Source organism: Ursus americanus, chromosome 12 (assembly GCF_024610735.1).
Source record: "Ursus americanus isolate L20-20 chromosome 12, mUrsAme1.1.p, whole genome shotgun sequence".
NCBI lineage: Eukaryota > Metazoa > Chordata > Mammalia > Carnivora > Ursidae > Ursus > Ursus americanus.
Window position 1 is genome coordinate 60,680,901 of NC_142138.1, and position 22,291 is coordinate 60,703,191.

General features: G+C 37.7%; 1 protein-coding gene across 5 annotated transcripts in view; it reads right to left on the reverse strand.

The window, feature by feature from the left end:
* Positions 1 to 980: 980 nt before the first annotated feature.
* Positions 981 to 22,291, reverse strand: part of LOC123795056 (monocarboxylate transporter 1) — a 44,247-nt gene continuing 22,936 nt past the window's right edge. For all 5 annotated transcript variants that reach the window (XM_087866186.1, XM_087866187.1, XM_045801491.2 and 2 more), the window contains 4 exons: positions 17,802 to 18,062; positions 12,281 to 12,424; positions 5,272 to 6,138; positions 981 to 2,874 (listed from right to left, as the gene is read on the reverse strand). In XM_087866186.1, coding sequence (XP_087722312.1) covers positions 2,606 to 2,874; positions 5,272 to 6,138; positions 12,281 to 12,424; positions 17,802 to 18,018 — 1,497 coding nt within the window. In that variant the 5' untranslated portion in view covers positions 18,019 to 18,062 and the 3' untranslated portion in view covers positions 981 to 2,605. The remainder of the gene's footprint in view (positions 2,875 to 5,271; positions 6,139 to 12,280; positions 12,425 to 17,801; positions 18,063 to 22,291) is intronic.

The following is a 22,291-nucleotide window of genomic DNA, read 5'->3' on the forward strand; positions in this document are numbered from 1 at the left end:
AGTCAGGGGTGGACTGGGCACTTATAAGGTTTAATTCCAGCTCTGAGCCAGTTTTTAACCCTTCACTAACAAGATCCAGCTGTTGATCAAAGACTAAGCAGGGTCTTAGGTATGGACATAGCTCAACACCTGGGATGGGAATGATGCGGTTCAGGACAGGGCTGCCCCAAAATGTGCCACTTTGGCATGTGGAGTATTTGAGCTGAAGGCAGTCAATGCCTAACAGACTCAAGAAGAGCTTTTTACCTCCCCTGTAACTGCCTAAAAGAATTTAGATAGGAAGCCTGTACCAGGAAGAGAGGTATTACCAAATTTTTTTTTTTTTTTAACGCAAGACTTCTCCGCATGGCATGGTTTACCAGACATTTGCTCTTCCCATCTTGTAAATTGTCTTTATTCCTTTAGAAGCCGCAGACTTCTACCCACCCCTCCTTAGCTTTGGATGGCTTGTAAGTCTCAGTTGCCTGATTGTTTCTGACCCTCTCACGTCTATATGAAGTTCCCGTATGTATGAAATTAAATTTTTCTCCTATCTTATCTGTCTTATGTCAATTATTAGGCCATCCAAAGAACCTGGAAAGAAGGGAAAAGTTTTCCTCCCTTTCAGGAGAAAATGATAATCCTGTACTACTCCTCCTCCACCCCACCCCTTCCCATTTCCTTTCTTATATTACCCCATGGACAGTGATCCTCATTTTTATGGAAGGGAAAAGAGGCACACAGAGGTTATGGACTCAGGTCTATGGAAAACAGCAGAGTCCCAACTGGAGCCAAGCCTGCCAACAATCACAGCAGGCTTCTCCCCTAAAATTCCTTCTCCATCTGCCATGACACTCAGGCATAGAAAGGGAATTTTCATTGTGTCCTTAAGGTTAACTGCTTTGGATGCTTTCAGAGAGGTGATTTCAAAATCCCTCTCTTCCCTGCCTTAAAGAAAAGGAGGAAAGAAGAAAACTAAAAATAAGCCATATACACAGCTCCCACAGCACATAAGCTGAATGATTTAATATTAGCAAAGACCAAACTGGATCTTGATAATGAAAATGAAGACACAGTAATATTTTCTCAAGAAAATAAACATTTGGAGGGAGAAACATTTCTTAAAAAAAAGAAAAAAAAAGTTTATTTGGAAAAGCCAGCCTCTTACACAAAATGTTTTGTACCTATACTTTCACTGTGTCAATTACAATGATATTTTTTAATGTACTAAATATAATGTATTGAGTGTCTATCATTATCTTCTTGTGCATTTTAGAAGACATTAGATTAAAAAATATTTACAGATTTCATTCTGGTCCATCCTCCCTATCCTTACACTAAACTAATTTTTCTACTTTTCAAGTAAGTAAAAAGGGTCATAATATCTTTAGTTTTGTGTGGAGTAGTAAGAATGTGTCCAATAATTATAAGCAAAACATAATTTTTTCAGGCCTTCTAAGAAAAAGAAAAGGAGCAACTTCCCTCCCAATCTTATTCTTATTGATTTGCCTGGGGCCAAACCACTGGCTTTCTTTAATTAGCAAACATAAAAAAAAACAAACAAACACAAAGACTGAATAACACACAGCTCTAAGCTAGACACAGATATAAATGGAACCACTATGAATCAATGGGGGAAAATTCCAGGAAAATCAACAACAAAAAAATTCGAAGTCTCACAGTTTAACTCAGGTTTTGGTAAAACTGAAGCTGAATTCAGCTGCGGTGTGAAATACCTGTGTTTAATTAGATCTGTTGTATTTACGGAGGAGGCACAAATATATAGTTTTGCATATTTTAAAATTAACTTTTATAGTGAAAAGTACTAAGTAATTTCAAAGGGGCAATGGTCTATAACCACTCAAAATGTGTCTTTGAAAAGGGAAGACAGTAATTTAATGAAATAAATTCTCAAGCACTAATAATATTAGCATCCCAAGAAAAGATTCCGGAGGGGTGCTGATGAGTACAACGTGTCTAGAACAGCCAAGATGTTTCCATAGTTTTATGCCTTAAATTTCCTAACTTTTTAGCTAGCAGGCACTATGCCAGGCAACTACTGATGCAAGGAAAATATTTTAGTCAGGATTTTATAAAATCCCAACTTCCAATCAATATTTCTATTCATAAATCTTCCAGTGATGATGTCTGACAGTATAATACAAATAACAATGAAGCAAGATTAATTTTAAGTTTTAGATTTGTCTGAAACAAGTTAGTTGTTATATTTTTCCTTATAACATAACACTTAAAATAGATGAATTCAGCAGAATGGTTTAAAAAGTTAAGGCTCCCTAAAGATTTCTAAAGACTAAAACTTAAGGCACATATTATAATCTTCTGGACACTGTTAAAAGCTAGGATTTAAAAAAACAAACAAACAAAAAAACCCCACACTACTTCCTTCTCTCATTCTTCGCCAACCACTCCCTCCAAAAAGGTATGGCATTTTTAATTCAGGCTATTGGTAAGGAGTGAAACAAAAATTCCATCAATGAACACCTGGTACGATTCCCACACACATGTCCACTATTGGCATTGAGCACCACTGCTGGATTACAGGCCAGTAGATATTTTCAGGTATCTTGGGTCACAGCTGCTTCACTGACCCTTGGGACCCACAGGATTAGACTGGACTCTCCTCCTCTTTGGGACTTCCTTCTGTGTCTTTCTGCTCTGAAGATTCTGCTGCATATTCTTTGGGCTTCTCAGCAGCATCGATACTGGTCTCCTCCTCTTTACTTTCTTTTTTCTGCTTCTCTGCTTTCTGCTCTTTGGCCACAAGGTGATAATTGATGCCCATGCCAATGAAGAGATAGATGCCTGCTATAATTAGGATCACACCACATGCCCAGTAGGTGTATTTGTAGTCTCCGTAGATGTCATTCAGACGACCTGAAGATATCCGAAACAAAGTTATGCGGACAAAAGTCAACAAGTATACCATTCCCAAATAGAGCTTAAGGGTCCACTCAGAAAGAAGATGTCAACCAATCCTCAAAGAGCCCACAAGTGACACATTGGTCTAAAAAGGAACTGTTAACAATGATCTCATCTTTTATGATGTCACACTTGATTTTAGAAGGCCTTGCATATCCTGTTACTTTTAGCAACTTGAAAGTAATGCAATCTTGGCCAATTGGAATGGGGAAAGACCTAGCCATCACCTAGAATCAATGGAAAAATCTGTTGCTCAAAAGAGGTGTAGGAGTCTTGCCCCAGGCCCCAGAGCTAATTGCAGTGTCCCGGCCAATGCTCTTTCGCTGACATCAGCATTCCCGAAAAGCGGCCCGTGGACACAACTGTCCTATGCTACAAAATTAAGTAACAGCAACACCTTTCTACCATTCTAACGGCTTAGTCCTCAGGTCAGGCAGCGTCTGTCATCAACGCTCGCTGTATAATCTACAGACTGAAGTTCAGAAATCTTAGGTGACTCGTCCAAGGTCACAGAGCTAGTAAGTGAAATGGCCTGGCTTTAAACCCAGAAGTCTGACTCTGAAGCCTGACCTGTAACCTCCCGAGTGTTTCCAAAGTCAGACTTAGGAAATGGCATTATCACGTGCTTCTCCTGTGAAGAGTCACCATGGGCATTAGCATATTAAAGGTTTTGCAAGGTCCTCTAGTAGAGAAATCTATCAAACTTGGTGTTCCCAAAACTTTTTTGGCCATGGAATCCTTGTGATAGTAGAATTTGTTAGCATCTCATCAAATTGGTATGTTAAGGAATAAGTTCTGGAAAACCCTACTCTATACCTAAGAGAAGGACTGGATATAACCCTTTCAAACACGATTCCATGTGCTTTTCTAACTCAGGGCACCGGCCATCCAGCAATGCTTACTGAACCCACATATGCATCAGGCACTGGGCTGCTGGCCCTGAGAGCAGAGGAGAAAACCTCCACAGTTCAGTGGACAAGAGAAATGTTAATCAAATAATTACACAAACCTTGACAAGGAGCGTTTGCAAGCAGAAGATAGGGGGTGGGAGCAGCAAGCAGGGTCAGGAATGCTTCTCTCAAAGCATAACCAAAGCAGAGACCTAGAGGGGGTGGGAGTTATCCAGGAGGGGATGGGAGAAGGATGTGGCCAGGGAACAGCAAGTGCAAAGGCAGGTGGGAGGAAGCTGGGGTGTGAGAGGGGAAGGAGGAAGGGCGGAGTTGCTGGAGCAGAGAGAACAAAAGGTGAGTGACAGGAAATGAGGCTGGAGAGATGGGGGGGGGGGACATGGATGCCTTGTAGGCCCCATTAGGGAATCTGATCTCCACCCTAAGAACAATAGGAAGCAACTGGAAAGATCTAATCAGCTGGCCTATCTGTGCATTTGCACAGATACATTTTGCCTGCAGAACAGAAAACAGATTGAAGGCTGGATTAGAGTGGGTATGGGCCAACCAGCCAGGACGCTAGGGGGTGGAGTAGCCCAGATGGGAGACAGGAGCTGTGAATAGGGTGGTGTTATGATGGAAAAGTGGGCTGATTAGAAAGAGATTTAGGAGCTTCCTTAGAGGACTTGGACTCTCATTGGATGTTGGGAAGAGTGAGGGTGGGGAGTTCAGAAAAGTCAGTAGTGGATCTTCTTGTATGAATCCTTCCTTATTCATAAGGCATAACCTCAAAAGCATGAGTCATATCCAGAGGAAGTCTAAATGATTATGCATTTTGCATGAATTATCATTTTAAATTGTCAACAGTTTCGTATTCTTAGAGAATCATCCATCAAGTTTTATGGTCACTTACTAGCTGAGTGATCTTGGGCAAGTTATTCCACTTTTAGAAGCCTCTGTTTCTGCACTGATAAAGTAGGGCCATTCGTAGTCTTACCTCATAGACTTGTGAGATAGGAAAGGGTATATGAAATGATTAAGACAGTCCCTGGTACACTGTGAATCCTCACCTGATCAATATTGTTGTTATTTAAATGTTACTCCTAAGATAAATTCCACAATTAAAATGAAATTACCAAAGTATTTTAAAGGTGGAGTATATGTTACATATTTTTCTATGATAAACATGTTCATTTTATAATCAGAAAAAGGTTATTTTAATAGATATTTAAATTTGCAATTGTTTTTGACTTCCCTTTCAGCTTGACGGTTCAATGTAATTCAATTCTGTAAGAATCTGAGCAAATTATGCTCTGCCAAGCATTGTGCCAGCACTGAGGCTACAGAAATGAGAAACACTTTCTGTCACCGAGCAGCTTACTGATCTTGGCTTTCCATCACCTTCTCCATCTTCTATGCCTGTTTCATGTTAACACAACCCAAGAGGTAGTAAGGGATACTATACCTAAGAGTGGTGGCCCCAGGAGGACAGGACAGCATTCCACAATGGTCACCAATCCCACGGCGCTGGAGAACCTCTGGGGTCCGACGAGGTCCATCAGTGTTTCAAACAACACCGAGCTGAGCCACCCAAATGCAAATCCAAAGAATCCCGCATAGACACAAAACCCAATGTAGGTGGAGGATAAAGGTGCTAGCAGATGACACACTCCATTCGCAACAACAGAAGCCGCAAAAAAATACTGAACTCGAGGTCTTATCCACTTGGTGTTGGCTACGAGTCCCATAGAAGGCCTGGCTACCATGTCAACAAAAGCCAGAATGGAAAGAAGGAAGGCAGACTTCTCACTAGAGTAATGTTGACTCTTGCCATAATTACTAAGAAAAACCAGAGGGGTAAACAGTCCAAAAAACATGAGCACATTTCCGGACAGGTATAGCAAAAAGCCTCTGTGTGTGAACAGAGATAAGTCCAGGAATTTATTAATTGTTTGGAAGACTGATTGTTTCTCTTCTTTGCGGTTTCCTCCAATAAGATCTGTATTTGCATCACTTGCTCCCTTTTTCTCGTCAGATTTTCCAGGTTCCTGAAGGGCTTCTTTAGACCTATCTTTCCCCGCACTTGTTGGTGGGGGCCCTATTGGTCGCATCAGCGCTCCAGCGACACAGCAGTTTAGTAGGAGGCCCCCAAGAATTAGGAAGCTTCCTCTCCAGCCAAAGATACCAAAGAAGGCCTGATTGAGGGGGGCCAGAGTAGAGAGGAACACAGGGCTGCCTGCCATGGCCAGTCCATTTGCCAACGGTCGCCTCTTATAGAAATACTTGCCAATCATGGTCAGAGCTGGATTCAAGTTGAAGGCAAGCCCAAGACCTGGGAAGGAGGGGGAAAAGAATCACAAAAATGTCAGAAACATATTTGGAATTACTTACCAAAGAAATTAAAATGAGAAGTATAAATAATACAAAGGAGAGAAAAGTCCTCACCACTACAGGACATACTGTATAGTGGTTTGAAGTGTGGGATCTAAAACTAGATTATATGGGTTCAAACCTCAGCATCGCTATTTACTGGCTGGTAACATCAGACACATGAGTGTTTCCTGATGTGTAAAAGAGGCACACAGCACTAATTTGAGTAAAACACTTAGAAGAGTGCCTGGCATGTACTAAGTACTCAATAAATGTTATTTTTATTATTGTTGCTTATATTATTTGAAGGTGAATAACTTTTTGTCTAGTCCTACAGAATTACCTGAGGAGTCACTGTAACAATAGAAGATCATTAAGCAGATAGACTAGAGACAAAGGTTTTACAACTGAAAATGCAATACAAAATTATTCCTTCTACAGCAGCACCAAAAAGTTAAAAAATGTGCAATTTATAATCACTACAATTGTGTAACTTTCCTAAAGGGTCAGAGAATTAAAAAAACCATATATACGGGGCGCCTGGGTGGCTCAGTCGTTAAGTGTCTGCCTTTGGCTCAGGGCGTTATCCCGGCGTTCTGGGATCGAGCCCCACATCAGGCTCCTCCGCTGGGAGCCTGCATCTTCCTCTCCCACTCTCCCTGCTTGTGTTCCCTCTCTCGCTGCCTGTCTCTCTCTCTGTCAAATAAATAAATAAAATCTTAAAAAAAAAAAAAAAAAGACTGTTTAAAACAACAACAACAGGGGCGCCTGGGTGGCACAGCGGTTAAGCGTCTGCCTTCGGCTCAGGGCGTGATCCTGGCGTTCTGGGATCGAGCCCCACATCGGGCTCCTCTGCTAGGAGCCTGCTTCTTCCTCTCCCACTTCCCCTGCTTGTGTTCCCTCTCTCGCTGGCTGTCTCTATCTCTGTCGTATAAATAAATAAAATCTTAAAAAAAAAAAAAAAAAACAACAACAACAACAACAAAACCACATATACACATGCACAGTTTTTGGATAATAAAACACAGCATTATCAAGATGTCCGTACTCCCCAAATGAATGCATTAATTTAATGTGATTCCAATGAAACGTGATTCCAATGAAACGTGATTCCAATGAAATGTCAGTGCATTTTATTCTGGAATAGGTAAAATGACTCTAAAGCATACTTAGAAGAATGTATGGGAGTCAACCAGGAAATTTTTGGTGGTACAGGAGGAATGGGACAAACATTACTAGATACTTAAATGGACTTCCAAAACTACAATCATTACAACAGTGTGGCTTTGACTCAGGTATAGGTAAACACTTATCAGTGAAAGTGGACAGAAAGTCCATGAACATACCTGATCATATATACATGATTTAATGTAAAATGATTTGTGATATATATATGTGATTTAATGTAAAAGTGAAATTTTAAATTACTGTAGAATTATTCAATAAACAGTGCTAGTAAAAGTAAATATTCAGATAACTTTTAGATGCTCTCCCTGGCCCCTACTTGCTCCAGCTCCCTACCATTTACATTTAAGCTATTCACAAAGGCTTAAACCAATACACCAGAGCAGATCACTCCCCTATTTGAGGCTTCCCATCCATAACCTTTACCTTGGCCCTTACCTCCCTCTCTCATCTCATACGAGATCACTCTCACCTGTGCCAATAAACACATCGCTGACCTGGGGCTTAGGTTCCCCTAAATTTTCACAAAGCTTGTTCCCTGTTGCTACTCAAATCTCTTGGTTAAGGTCATCTCTTCAGAGCGACCTACCTTTGTAGACTACCCAGTTCTTCCCTGTCAGATTATTTTGTTTTGAGGCTTTGTATAGCATTATCTCTACCTGATACTGTTCCTATTTATTCACACATTTCTGAGTAGTACTGTGTGCTCCCATTAAAGAGTATGATTTAGCCCTAGTTGTTGCTCTATTCCCAACAAATCTACGACACTGCTTGACACAAACATGGTTGTTACTCAATAAATATTTGAGGAAATAAAAGAGCAAATGAACAAACTGACTAACCATGCGGGAACAAAGAGAGTTTCATATTTCTTTCTTCTCATTTTATGTAAAATGTTTTCTTCCATTCAGAAATTTTAAATGTAAAAAAAAGGGGGGGGACATATGTTTAAAAGTACACAAATGTAACAGATTGAAAGACATTCCATGCTCATGGAATGGAGGAACAAATATTGTTAAAATATCCATACTACTCAAAGCAATTTTTGGATCAAAGATTGGAGCCAGTCTTCATCCAACCAAAGATGGTTCAAAGCAGATTAAATGCAATCCCTATCAAACTACCAACAGCATTTTTCACAGAACTAGAACAAATAACCCTAAAATTTGTATGGAACTACAAAAAAAACCCAAATAGCCAAAGCAATTGAAAAAGAAGAACAAAGCTGGCGGTATCACAATTCCAGATTTCAAGTATATTACAAACTGTAGTAATCAAAACAGTATGGTACAAGAACAAAAACAGACACATAGATCAATGGAACAGAATAGAAAGCCCAGAAATAAACCCACGGTTGTTGGTCAATTAATCTTTGACAAAGGAGGCAAGAATATGCAATGGGAAGAAGACAGTATCTTTAACAAATGGTGGTAGGAAAACTAAACAGCTACATGCAAAAGAATGACACTGGACCACTTTCTTACACCATAACACAATCATAAACTCAAAATGGATTAAGGACCTAAATGAGAGACCCAAAACCATAAAAATCCTAGAAGAGAGCAGAGGCAGTAATTTCTCTGACATCAGCTGTAACATCTTTCTAGATATGTCTCCTGAGGCAAGGGAAACGAAAGTGAAAAAAAAACCCAAAACCTCCAGCACACTGAAGGAAACAATCAACAAAACAAAAAGACAACCTACTGAATGGGAACAGACATTTGCAAATAACATATCTGATAAAGGGCTAGTAGCCAAAATATATAAAGAACTTATATCACACACACACACACACACACACACACACACACACACACACACACCAAATAATCCAACTAAAAGATGGGCAGAAGACATTAGACATTTCCCCAAAGAAGACATACAGATTGCCAAAAGACACATGAAAAGATGCTCAACATCACTCATCACCAGGGAAATGCAAATTAAAACTACAATGAGATATCACTTCACACCTGTCAGAATGGCTAAAATCAAAAGCTCAAGAAACAACAAATGTTGGGGAGGATGTGGAGATTAAAAGAACTCTTGTGCACTGTTGGTGGGCCAATATGGAGGTTCCTCAAAAAATTAAAAATAGAATTACGATATGATCCAGTAATTCCACTACTGGATATTTATCCAAAGAAGATGAAAACTCCAATTCGAAGGGGTATATGCACCCTGATGTTTACTGCAGCATTATTTAAAACAGCCAAATTATGGAAGCAACCCAAGTGTCCGTTGACTGGTGAATGGATAAAGATGTGATGTGTACATATACAAAGGAGTATTATTTTTGTTAAGGATTTACTTATTTATTTGAGAGAGAGTGTGCGTGCATGCAAGCAGGGAAGGGACAGAGGGAGAGGAAAAAAATCTCAAAAAGACTCCCCACTGAAAACAGAGCCTGAGACAGGGCTTAATCCCAGGACCCTGAGATCATGACCCAAGCTGAAACCAAGAGTCAGATGCTGAATCACTCAATGGACTGAGCCACCCAGGCACCCCGTACAATGGAATATTACTCAGGCATAAAAAGAATGAAATCCTGCCATTTGCAACAACATGGATGGATCTAGAGAGTATAATGTTATGTTAAATAAGCCATCGAAGAATACAAATAGCATATGATTTCATTTATGTGTGGAATTTAAGAAACAAAACAAATGAACCAAAGGGCAGGGGGGAGACAAACCAAAACCAAAAACCAAAACCCAAAAAAACCCCAAAAAAACCCCACAAACCCAGACTCTTAACTATAGAGAACACTATAGAGACTCTAACTATAGGGAGAGGGGGGATGTGTAAAATAGGTGAAGGAGATGAAGACTACACTTATCTTGATGAGCACCGAGTAATATACAGAATTGCTGGATCACTAGATTGTACACCTGAAACTAATATGACACTGTGCTAACTACACTGGAATTAAAACACAATTTTTAAGAAGTAGGCAAATATATTCATGATCTTGGAGTGTAGAACAACTTTGTAATAATGATATACAAAACAAAAATCATGAAGTATTGAGAGTTTTGAATACCTGAAATTGTAGATGAAGAGGGAAAAAAGTAGAGAAAAGACTAAATTAAAATTTTTTCTTTCAAACAAAACTCAACAGAAAAAAATTAATTGGGAACAGATATTTGGGGGGGATGGGAAGTTACTGTTTAATGGGGACAGGGTTTCAGTTCTGTAAGATGAAACAGTTCTGAAAATGGATGGTGGAAATGGCTGCATAAGAATGTGAATACACTTAATACCACTGAACTGAATAATCAGAAGATGGTTAGGAACGTAAATTTTATGTTATATGTATTTTTCCATAATTAAATGTAAAAAAAATTGGAAAAATAACTGTCTTATTTTATTTTTTAAGATTTTATTTATTTGGAGAGAGAGGGAGTGTGAGAGAGAGAGCGCACACGAGCAGGTGGGAGGGACAGGGGGAGAGGGAGAAGCAGACTCCCCACTGAGCAGGGAGCCCTACACGGGGCTCAATCCCAGGACTCTAGGATCATGACCTGAGCCGAAGACAGAGACGCTTAACCAACTGAGCCACCCAGGCACCCTGAAATAACTGTCTTATGCAAAGGGATTATAATTTAACATGTAAAGTTATTACACATTATTTTTAAATAGGTACACAAAAGCAGTCCATAAGCATTATGTACAAAGACAATAAACAAAAACCCCAAATACATAGCCACAAACATATTAAAAACATTTACTTTCCTAATAATCCAAGAGATTTAAATAAAAACCAGGAAATACTGTTCACCTGTTAAATGATTCACCTGGCAATGATTAAAAAGGATAATATCCCATTGTTGTGAAGGCTGTATGCCCTCTCACATTATGGTAAGCATGATCCTTTTGGCAATTTAGCTCATATGTATTTTTAAAAAACACAGCAGCTCCACTTTTACGAAGTTATCCTAAGAAAATATTCATGTTCACAAAGGACTACCAACACAATACTGTTTACTAATAGTAAGAAAATGTAAAAAATCAAAAACAAAAGCCTAAATATTGAACAATTAACTAAGGGACTGGTCAAATAAAATTATGGTATGTATTGGGGCGCATGGCTGGATCAGTCGGTAGAGCATAGGACTCTTAATCTCAAAGTCATGAGTTCAAGTCCCGCATTTGTCGTAGAGCTTACTAAAAAAACCTATTGTACATATCTATTCAATGGAATAACAGAGATTAAAAATCTTATCAGAATATTTAATGACATGGAAAGATGTTCCTGGTATCTTGTTAAGTGAAAAACTGGTTACGAAACATAATCTGATCATTTTTTGTATTAAAAAAGGTTTTATGTTTGTGCACTAGAAAAAGTATGGAAAGATATACATCGAAATGTTAACAGTCATATTCTCTGGATTGTGAAGTTATGAGTTATCTTTAATATACTCATCAGCAGTTCATTATTTTAATTTGGTTATCAAAAAAGGAGGGAGGAATTATTAAGTGGGTCTTCTATCCCTCATAAATGTATTTGGACATTCTGCCAGGTAATTCCTGCTTTATATTTAATACTCTCTCCTGCTCCAGTAGTAGCTTACTCCCTCTGAGAGGAAAAGGTAAAGAGAAAGAGTAATAACCAATGATCACCCTTGTAAGAAGCTGCCAAACACATTTTATCTACCACCACTGACTATTCTTAGGACAAGGGATCAATCACCTCTTTCATTATTCATTCATTCAATAATGAACACCTACTGTATAACAGGAATTTCTTTAGAAGTTTGCTTTTCTAGTACCCTTTAATATATTTGTAGCTCTTCAAAATGATAATCAAGTAATTTCTATAAGGCAGGAATTTCACTCAAAAGATCTGAAAGATGAATGTTAAATGAATACCAAATAGCCAGTAATAATGCTTGAAAATGAACTCAACAGTAACTCACCTCCAATGACTCCAATACACACATAAAGTTCATGAACAGTATTACAGAAAGAAGCTGCTATCAAGCCACAGCCTGACAAGCAGCCGCCAACAATCATGACTGGACGACTGCCATATTTATTCACCAGGACACTGCTGACAGGACCTAGGAGAGAACGAGAAATTTAGTAGCACAGAGGAAAGGAACCAACTCCCTCATTATCTACATAAGGCATTGACATTAAATGACAAGTCCTTTAAAATAAACAGATAAAAACAAAGACAATGTTAAGAATATTGCTTTCTACATTTATTTCATAGTCAAAGGTATATTAGAAAATAAAGATGCTAAAAAACATTGTTTAGCTTCTTTATCTATAAATATTGGATGAAATTTTACTGAAATATAAGACTCTGATTCTCTCCTTAATCATCCTCTTATAAGGCAGAACTGGCTGAAAACACCTTGGTAATGGATGTTCATAGGCTCGTTGAAGTATCTAGGATACGATGAACATATTTAGTAAGTTTGCTCTGTTTTCATTTTTCGACAGGCAGTCTGATATGATGATATTAAAGCATTACCTACACATTATCATAAATGTAGTTTATGTCATATTTTTAAAAAAGAAAAAACCTCTGAAAAATACGTAATTATTTTTTCCAAGTTTAAGTACCTTTGCAATTAGGAAATCTAAATTGAAAACAAAAAAACTGTTCTCAGTTATACCTAAATGTCTCAGGAACTGAATTGAGTATTTCTTTTAGAGCCAACCTGGTTCATGCCTAAATTACTGTTTCATGGTAGAAATACTGTGAAAAAAAAGCTTGCAGGAGATTAAGTCAAATAATGGTCAAAATATCTTGGATCTAACAACCCAATAAGATAGGAAATAGAGTGTTATTTAAGATTATCAGATTAAATTTCCTCTGATAAACAGATGCATACCAAAATATTAGTTTTTCTTCAATGTGAGACAAGGAACCAAGTAAAATGTGAAATATTAGGATCAGGAAGAAAAAGATTTGATGCATTTAATGTATCAGTTTTCAAATATTAATATCAAATGGGCTCTCCTTACTTGCTACAAATAGGTATAATCTGTAATTCTCCTTTCCAAATTTTTAAGTGTTAATTATAATAAAGTCTTATTCAAACCAAACAATGTTTTAAAAGCTGTAACATGGGGTGCCTGGGTAGCTCAGTGAGTTGAGCCTCCAGCTCTTGGTTTCGGCTGGGGTCATGATCTGGGGTGGTGAAACTGAGCCCTGCGTAGGGCTCCACGCTCAGCAGGGAGTCAGTCAGCTTGCAGATTCTCTCCCTCACTTGTGCTGGCTTGCTCTCTCAAATAAATCTTCAATAAAAATAAAAGCTATAACACAACTCTTAAGTAGACTAACAATATTTTCTGATTACACTGAATGACATTCATTACATTTTATTTCTTTATAAAAGAGTATACCTGTGTCTGTACTTCATGGACATGGACTTGTGGGAATGGCAACTTTGTTTACGTGACACCATATCCTGCCTGCCTGGTTAAGGCAGATGACGCAACAGAGAAGATCACTGCAATGCATCCGTAGGGAAGGGCACACAAGGAAATGAACTGAAGTTTGAACTTTGCAAAGTCACAAAACTACCAAGAGCCAAGTTTCAAATCCAGCCCATTTTCTCCCTATTACATGTACTCCGTATTTTTGGAACTAAGCTATAAAGCAGAAGACATAAAAATTATGTTTTTCTTCTATTAGCACAGTAAATTCTGACCTTATTCTGTTCATTCTATAAATAGTTCCTTAGAAGACAGTAAGTCTATTTTTTAAAACAAATATAGAATGTACGTATTCAGAATATATTATTGGTTATATGTTGACATATGCTATTTCCATAAACACTATGGAAAATTCTGCAGTTACTTATATTCTAGTACTATACTCAAAGTTGCAATATGATGCAATTAAAAGGTCAGCTCTGACCCTAGGAAACCCAAATTCAAATTATGGTGTATGTAAGCATGCAAGAAGGAATCAAACCTTTTTCTTTTCTTTTTAAAGATTTTATTTATTTGAGAGAGAGAGTAAGTGCGCGAGAGCACAAGCAGGGTTGGGGGGTGGCAGAGGGAGAGGGAAGCAGGCTCACCGTTGAGTAGGGAGCCCAACTTGGGGCTTGATCCCAGGATACTGGGATCATGACCTGAGCTGAAGGCAGAACCTAACAGACTGAGCTACCCAGGGGTCCCAGAATCAAACCTTTTGATATCCCAGTGTTTCAGAGGACTAAGTCTCTTTAAGGGCTGGGTCAAGAACTGGCTGCCAGGAGAGACTTCAGGTCCAACCAAATGTATGTATAAAGAAGTTTTCATTAACTTTCTAAGTCACTTGAAAATATTAGAACACAGCTGATCTGGAAATAATTTGAATTTACAGTTTGTGTAAGATGAAAGAATTAAATACTGAAAGAATATTCATGAAATATTTTCATATTATAAATGGTCATGAAATAGATTTTGTATAGTCAGAATTACAAAGATCAAAATATTGCTACACTATTGACTTGTGAAGTAGAAGTTAATACTAAAACATCTGCAACATTAAACTAGGAACGTTAAAGACATTAGTGTGAAACTGAAAATATGCAAATTTACACTTTCCTGTTTAAAAAAAAATAGGAAAAACTCAAATAAATAGAAGAGTAGGCAACTAAAATCTCCTCCCCTAAAAATATACTTACACTCTAACAAGCATCAGTGCGTATCTCTGAACCAAAGTACTAAAAAAAAAAAAAAAAAAAAAAAAAAACTAAACCACTCATAGTTCAAAACATATTAGCGTTGAGGGTGTGGCCCAAATACATTAAGTTAAAGAATTGTGGCAGTTGAAAAACTGATGATAATTCTTAGGGGATATACTACAGGAGCCAATCAAAACAAAATAACCCATTTAGTAAAAATTCTGCCACAAGGCTCTCGATAGGCAATTTGTCTTTCAGAGTTATTTCAGGAAGGATGGCCCCAATTAGCTATCATTAAAAATAGAGAGGGGTACAGTTCGTAGGCCTATTATAACACAAATTCAGAGAAATGTGCTAGTTATCTCTGGGTGAGGACAAAGAAGGAACTGTTTTCCCAGAAGAAAGTGTCATGTGCCATTAGTACAACTGACATCACTTACTTTTGATGCAAAATGCAAGTGGCTCTCAAGCTCTCTGGCAGCTCCAAATTGCAGCATGTGAACCCCTGGTTTATAGTCAGCTTAAAGATATACTGTATGTCTGGATAATATTTATACCAATTTCTTCAAGCCATCATAGTCAAAACCTGATTAGAAAATCCTGGCCAATGGAGTTCAAAGCCTCCAAAACTACTGGCTCTCAGAAACTAGATAATACCCGAAGTCCCTTTTGATTTCTCTGAACTTATAAAAGAAAGTAAGTACTACAATTTAGCACTTATGTTCTCTTAAAAATACTTAATAGACAAAACAAGCATACTGTCAAAATTCAAAAGGTGTAAAATAAAATGATAAGCAGTGGAAAAGCGTTAAGTCTTCCCACTTCTGTTCCCAGTCACCTAATTCACCTCTCTCTAAGGCAACCAGGTTACCTGTTTTTTCTGTCCAATGAAATTATATATTAAATTATGACTTCAACTATTTACTCTTGTTTTGTGAGTTTATGTTATTGTCTCAATAGGATTATAAACTCCCAAAGGCAGGGATCAGGATCAAGTGTTTTCCATCACTCACAATATCTAGCCTAGTGTGAAATATGTGCATAGGGCTTAATATTGGTTGACTCTGCCACCACCAGGTTATTGGAATTCCAAGAATTCCAATTTCAAGGTTTTACAGTTAAAATACAGAATCTTTATATTGGCTATTAAGGAGCTACATGTGAAAATAATCTGAGATACCAAACTGCCACCAAAAAGTAACATTAACAGAGGTGAAAGTTTGGCTAACTAAGCAACAGGAGGCACCGTTAACCTCAGTAAATAAATACACTTGGTTTTAGAATCTCTCACTAATCAACTATATGTTTTAAGTATTATGGAAGGTTTTGACTTTTACATGTTACATTGTGATTTGATGTTCCAAGGTGAAATGAACAGTATTTTCTTTTATTTTTAATTTTTTAAAAATTTATTTATTTATTTATGTTGTGTTAGTCACCATACAGTACACCATTAGTTTTTGATGTAGTGTTCCATGATTCATTGTTTGCGTGTAACACCCAGTGCTCATTACAACACGTGCCCTCCTTAATACCCATCACCAGGCTACCCCATACCCGCACCCCCTTCCCTTCTGTAACCCTCAGATTGCTTTTCGGAGCCCATAGTCTCTCATGGTTCGTCTCCTGCTCTGATTTTGGCCCCCCCTTCATTTTTCCCTTCCTTCCCCTAATGTCCTCTGTGCTACTCCTTATGTTCCACATAAGAATGCAACCATATGATAATTGTCGTTCTCTGCTTGACTTATTTCACCTAGCATAATCCCCTCCAGTTCCATCCATGTCGATGCAAATGGTGGGTATTCATCCTTTCTGATGGCTGAGTAATATTCCATTGTATATACGGACCACATCTTCTTTATCCACTCATCTGCTGAAGGGCATCTCGGCTCCTTCCACAGTTTGGCTATTGTGGACATTGCTGCTATGAACATTTGGGGTGTATGTGCTCCCTTCTTTTCACTATGTCTGTATCTTTGGGGTAAATACCCAGCAGTGCAATTGCTGGGTCATAGGGGAGCTCTATTTTTAACTTTTTGAGGAACCTCCATACTGTTTTCCAAAGTGGCTGTACCAAAGAACAGTATTTTAAATGATGTTAAGTAAGCAACTTACTCTCCACATCTCCTTTACAACATATCAAGGCAAACAGAAGGGGAAGCAATGATGAAACTTAAGTTTGAGGTTCAGTTCAAATGCTTTTAGGATAAATAACATCACAAGGAAGAAGGGGAATATTTTACTCAGTTTTTTAATTCTAACACCATGAAAAGAATTTACCTGAGGCTTTGAACTATGCTATTCAGGTGAGCCTGATTTACTTTAATTCTCCCAACATTAATTCAAGAAAAATCTTTATTCGTCGGATGCTTGGGTGGCCCAGTCGGTTAAGCATCTCCCTTCAGCTCAGGTCATGATCCCAGGGTCCTGGGATCGAGTCCCGCATTGGGCTCCTTGCTCAGGGGGGAGCCTGCTTCTCCCTCTGCCTGCCGCTCCCCACGCCTGTGCGCTCTCTTTCTCTCTCTGACAAATAAATGCATAAAATCTTTAAGGAAAAAAAAGAAAAAGAAAAATCTCTATTTGTGTTTATATCTTAAGAGTCTAGCAGAGAGCAATAAGAAAAATCAGCTTGTGCACATGTCATTTTTCTGAGAGCTTTTTAATGATAGCGAGTTGGACCAAATCACTGGCCCTCACAGTTTCTCATTTCTGTTTCAGAACACTACAGTGGAACAAACAGAGCCAGAGTTGTCATGGTTAATGGGAATGAAAAGATGTCACTAAAACAGCAGGTCTCGGGGGTACTTACCTCCACCATACATGACAGCCAACATGATTGAGGATATCCATGACACTTCACTGGTGGTGGCATTGAATATGCCTTCAATTTCTTTGAAGAACACAGTAATGGATTTGGGAAATGCATAAGAGAAGCCGATGGAAATGAAAGCTCCAACTACTACTGCCCACCCCCAGCCTCCATCTGGGGGAGTGTATCCAACTGGACCTCCAACTGCTGGTGGCATTTTAAGTGTAGATGAATTCCAAAATGTAGTTCAAATCCAAATATCTGAAGGATATAAAATTAAAATACCATGTCAGTAATAAAGCACTTCCACCCTTTATAGCCAGCTTTCAAGTAACTGAATTGTTTCCCAGTATTACTTTTCCAACAGAGATGATTTTCTAAGGACATTATCAAAAAGAGTCTTAAAGCCATAGTATTGCCATAGTAGCTTTAAGGAAAATAGCTCCATACCATTTAAGGAACCATAACTGAAATAAATCCTGTTCAATAAATATAGCCTTTGTATTTCAAATAAGCCTACCTGTTTCAGCAGTTAGTCTAATTTCTCAAATTACTATGAGTAACTAACTGCCTCATTTGACTTATCTGCTTGCAAAATTCACATAACACATGCCATACACAAGTTTCAGGCTTAAACACAGGCTTTACAAGGTTTCCCCCTTCCCCAAAATTTATTCTTCAATACTATACTACTTTCTTTTTACCTTCTCTTACTTATATGCTGACAAGATATTAGGAAGTGCATACCTGAGTCACTAGATATATAGCAATTTACAAAATAGATCATTCTGAGCTCACAAGTATTTCATTTAGCGGGCTGGAAAATTCAAGAAAAGTTTCCTTTTATCTACCTATTTGCTTTAATTTAAGGTATTTTTTTTCCATTATACAAGAAAAGGCCCTAAACAACAGCTAGTCAATATAGTTAAACTCAGAAACTGAACTATGATGTCAAAAGATGGTACTTCAAATCAAAAACTGTCCCTTTTTCTTGAAGTCACCTAGTACTAATGAATAGCATGGCTAGAAAATACAACTCTCTATTAAATTATGAATCAGATGATTGTGATGGTAGGCTTACCTGTTTTCTCATTAAGGTCTCCTTTTATTTATTTGAAGCTAACTTCTACCTTATATTATAACTCATCCTGCAACACTATGTTAGCATGTCTATTTCAAATTATCTCCACTCAGATTTATTACAGCAATAAATACTGGTCACAGAGGACAAGTTCTCTCTTTGCTACAACATTCTTTAGTCTAAAATACAAATCCTAGCTTATAGTATAGTAGTAGTATAGTAGTCAACTGCTAAATACTGTTTCTTCCAACCCATGTGAACACTTCAAATATGATTTAAGACAATGAAGTTGCAGGGCTAGGAAAAAAACAGCCCATAGGGGAAGTTTCCCTAAAAGCAACAGTATAGGTTTCACCACTCCTACTCAACATTGTACTAGAGGTTCGAGCCTCTAGTGTATGCAGACAAGAAAAAGAAATAAAACGTATAAAGACTAGAAAGGAAGAAGTTGTCTTTATCCACAGATGACACAACCATCTATGTAAGCAATGCTAAAGAATATTTTAAAAAGGTACCTGAACTAAAAATGAATTTAACTAGGTTTCAGGATATAACAGTAACAAACAGAAATCATTTGTCTTTATATATAAACCAGCAATCAGAATTTGCAATTTTAAATAATACCATTTAAAACAACATCAAAAAACTATTGAACGGGGATACATCTGGCAAATAATAGGATGTATACACTGAAAACTACAAGATATTACTAAGAAATTAAAAAACAAAAGATAATCCATTCTCATGGTTTAAAAGACTCAATATTTAAATTAGGCAAATATTTCTAAAGCCACACAACAGCACATTTATTAAAAAGTGTATAAATTGGATTTCAAGCTATAGATTGGGAGAAAATAAATACAAAACATATCCAACAAAAGACATGTCCAAAACATAAAAAGATCTTTTATGACTCGGTAGTAAAGACAACTGCTCAATTAAAAATGGACTAAAGAAATGGACAGATAATTTATCAAAGAAGATACATGGATGACAAAGAAGTACATGAAAAAATGCTCAAAATTGTTAGCCATCTGTGAAAAGCAAATTGTAATCAAGAGATACTAATACATATGTACTAGAATGACTAAAATTAAAACTGATAATACCAAGAGTTGGTGAGGATATGAAGCAAACAGAACACTATTGCTGGTGGTAAAGCAAAATAGTACAGCCAGGTTGGAAAACATTTTGGCAGTTTCTTAAGAAGTTAAACATACAAACATATGACCTAGCCATTACATCCCTAGGTATTATCTAAGAGAAATGAAAATATACATCTTCACAAAGACTTATATGAGAATTCTCTAATAGCTTAATTCATAATAGCCCAAAACTAAAAACAACTTGTCCATCAACAAGTAAATGGAAAAACAAATCATGGTATAGCCATATATTGGAACAATAAACACAAACAAACCATCGATGCACACAAGAACATGGATGAATCGTAAAAGCATTATATTAAGTGAAAAAAGACTAGACGTAAGATTATCTACTGTCTGGTTAAATTTATATCAAGTTCTAGAAAAGGCCAAATTCTATTAATAGGAAACAGATCAGGGGTTGGAACAAAGAGGGTGACTGCAAAGGGGCCTGAGAGAACTTCTCTGGGTCATGGAAATGCTCTGTTATGATTGTGGCAGTAGTTAACCATCAAGTTGTATTTATTGTATGTAAACAATACCTCAGGGGCGCCTGGTTGGCTCAGTGGGTTAAGTGTCTGCCTTCAGCCTAAGTCATGATCCCAGGGTCCTGGGATGGAGCCCCATTTGTCAGGCTTCCTGTTCAGCAGGAGCCTGCTTCTCCCTGTCCCTCTGCTGCTCTCCCTGCTTGTGCTCTCTCACTCTCGCTCTCTCAAATAAATAAAAATCTTAAAAAAAAAAAACCCAAAAAACCTCAATAAAATTGATCAAAAAATAGTTCAAAGACAGTGACAAAGAGGATAAAATCTATTCAGTGGCATGTGGAGATAATACAGAAGAGCAAAAGGTGATAGCAGGCAAATTCTCTCTCTTGGCTGCCTGGTGGTTAAAAGAAAGAAGAGGAAAAGGAAGAAGACAAGGAAGAGGAGAGGACACTCTCTTCTGAGAATTCATAGCTACAGGTCTGGACGAGCTTGTGTTTGGAAGGACAATGTCTGTGGGAAGCCTCTGTGTCCTTTTAGAGATATATTATGTTTGACTTTGCTAGCAAAGATTTCCCAACAGACAAAGCCCTGTCAAACATAAGCTGACAATCTAAAATTAATTTCTATCTTTTTCTTTTTCTTTCATTCATTCATTCATTTATTTAAAGTAGGCTTCATTCATTCATTCATTCATTCATTCATTCATTCATTCATTCATTTAAAGTAGGCTCCATGCCTAGCATGGAGCCCAGCACAGGGCTTGAACTCACAACCCAGAGATCAAGACCTGAGCTCAGATCAAGAGTCAGATGCTCAACTGACTGAGCCACTCAGGTGCCCTGACGATCTAAAATTTCGAAACACATCAAGAATCAACCGTGAGTGAAGTAAAGCAATACAGCTGGATTAGACTCAAGAACTACAGACACTGGATGTGAATATTTAAAATGATTAAAAGCATGAGATAAGAAATCAAGACCACTAAATAAAAACAAACACATTAGATACTATTAAAAGACCAGTTGACTTGAAACAGAACTTCTAGAAATAAAAAGTATACTCAATGAAATAATAGGTTAACCAGCAGACTGAACATAACTGGAAAGAGAGGCCATGAATCTAAAGTATAGGTTTGAAGAAAATAGAATTCAGGGGAGAGCTTTATTCTGGAGCTGAGAGAGAAAGATTTAGAAACATGGAGTTGAGAATGGGAGCATCTGGCATACATCTAATGGGACTTGGGAAGAAGAGAATGGAGAGAATGGGAAAGAGGCAATTTTCAGAGGTTAATGGCTATGCCTATTCCAGATTAGATGAATAACATGAACCTATAGTTTGAGGAAACCCAACAAGATGAAGAGAAAAAACCTTAAAAAAAAAATTGAGAAAATACAGATTACATAACCAAGAGATAATCAAACTGACAAAACAGAATTCTCATCAATTTTGAAAAACTCTCAGCCACTATGTCTGCAAATATTCCTTCCTCCCCTTTCCCTTTCTCCACTCCCCTGAGTACAAATGGATGTGAACTGAACCTTCCCATGGTATCTACTTTCTTTCTCTTCTGAGTTTTCCATCCTTAGTACAATTCCATTTGTATTGAGAATCTGAGGCTTAGGACAGTATCTTCCTCCAGAGTAGATTTTCATTTACCTAGGACTATATAAACCTAGAATCTCTTCAAGAATATTTCAAGGACCAAGATATTTTGTTCATACAGATCATACAGATGGCTTGAAATCAGGCTGCAGTTCATTTGAGGATTGGTTTACCTCC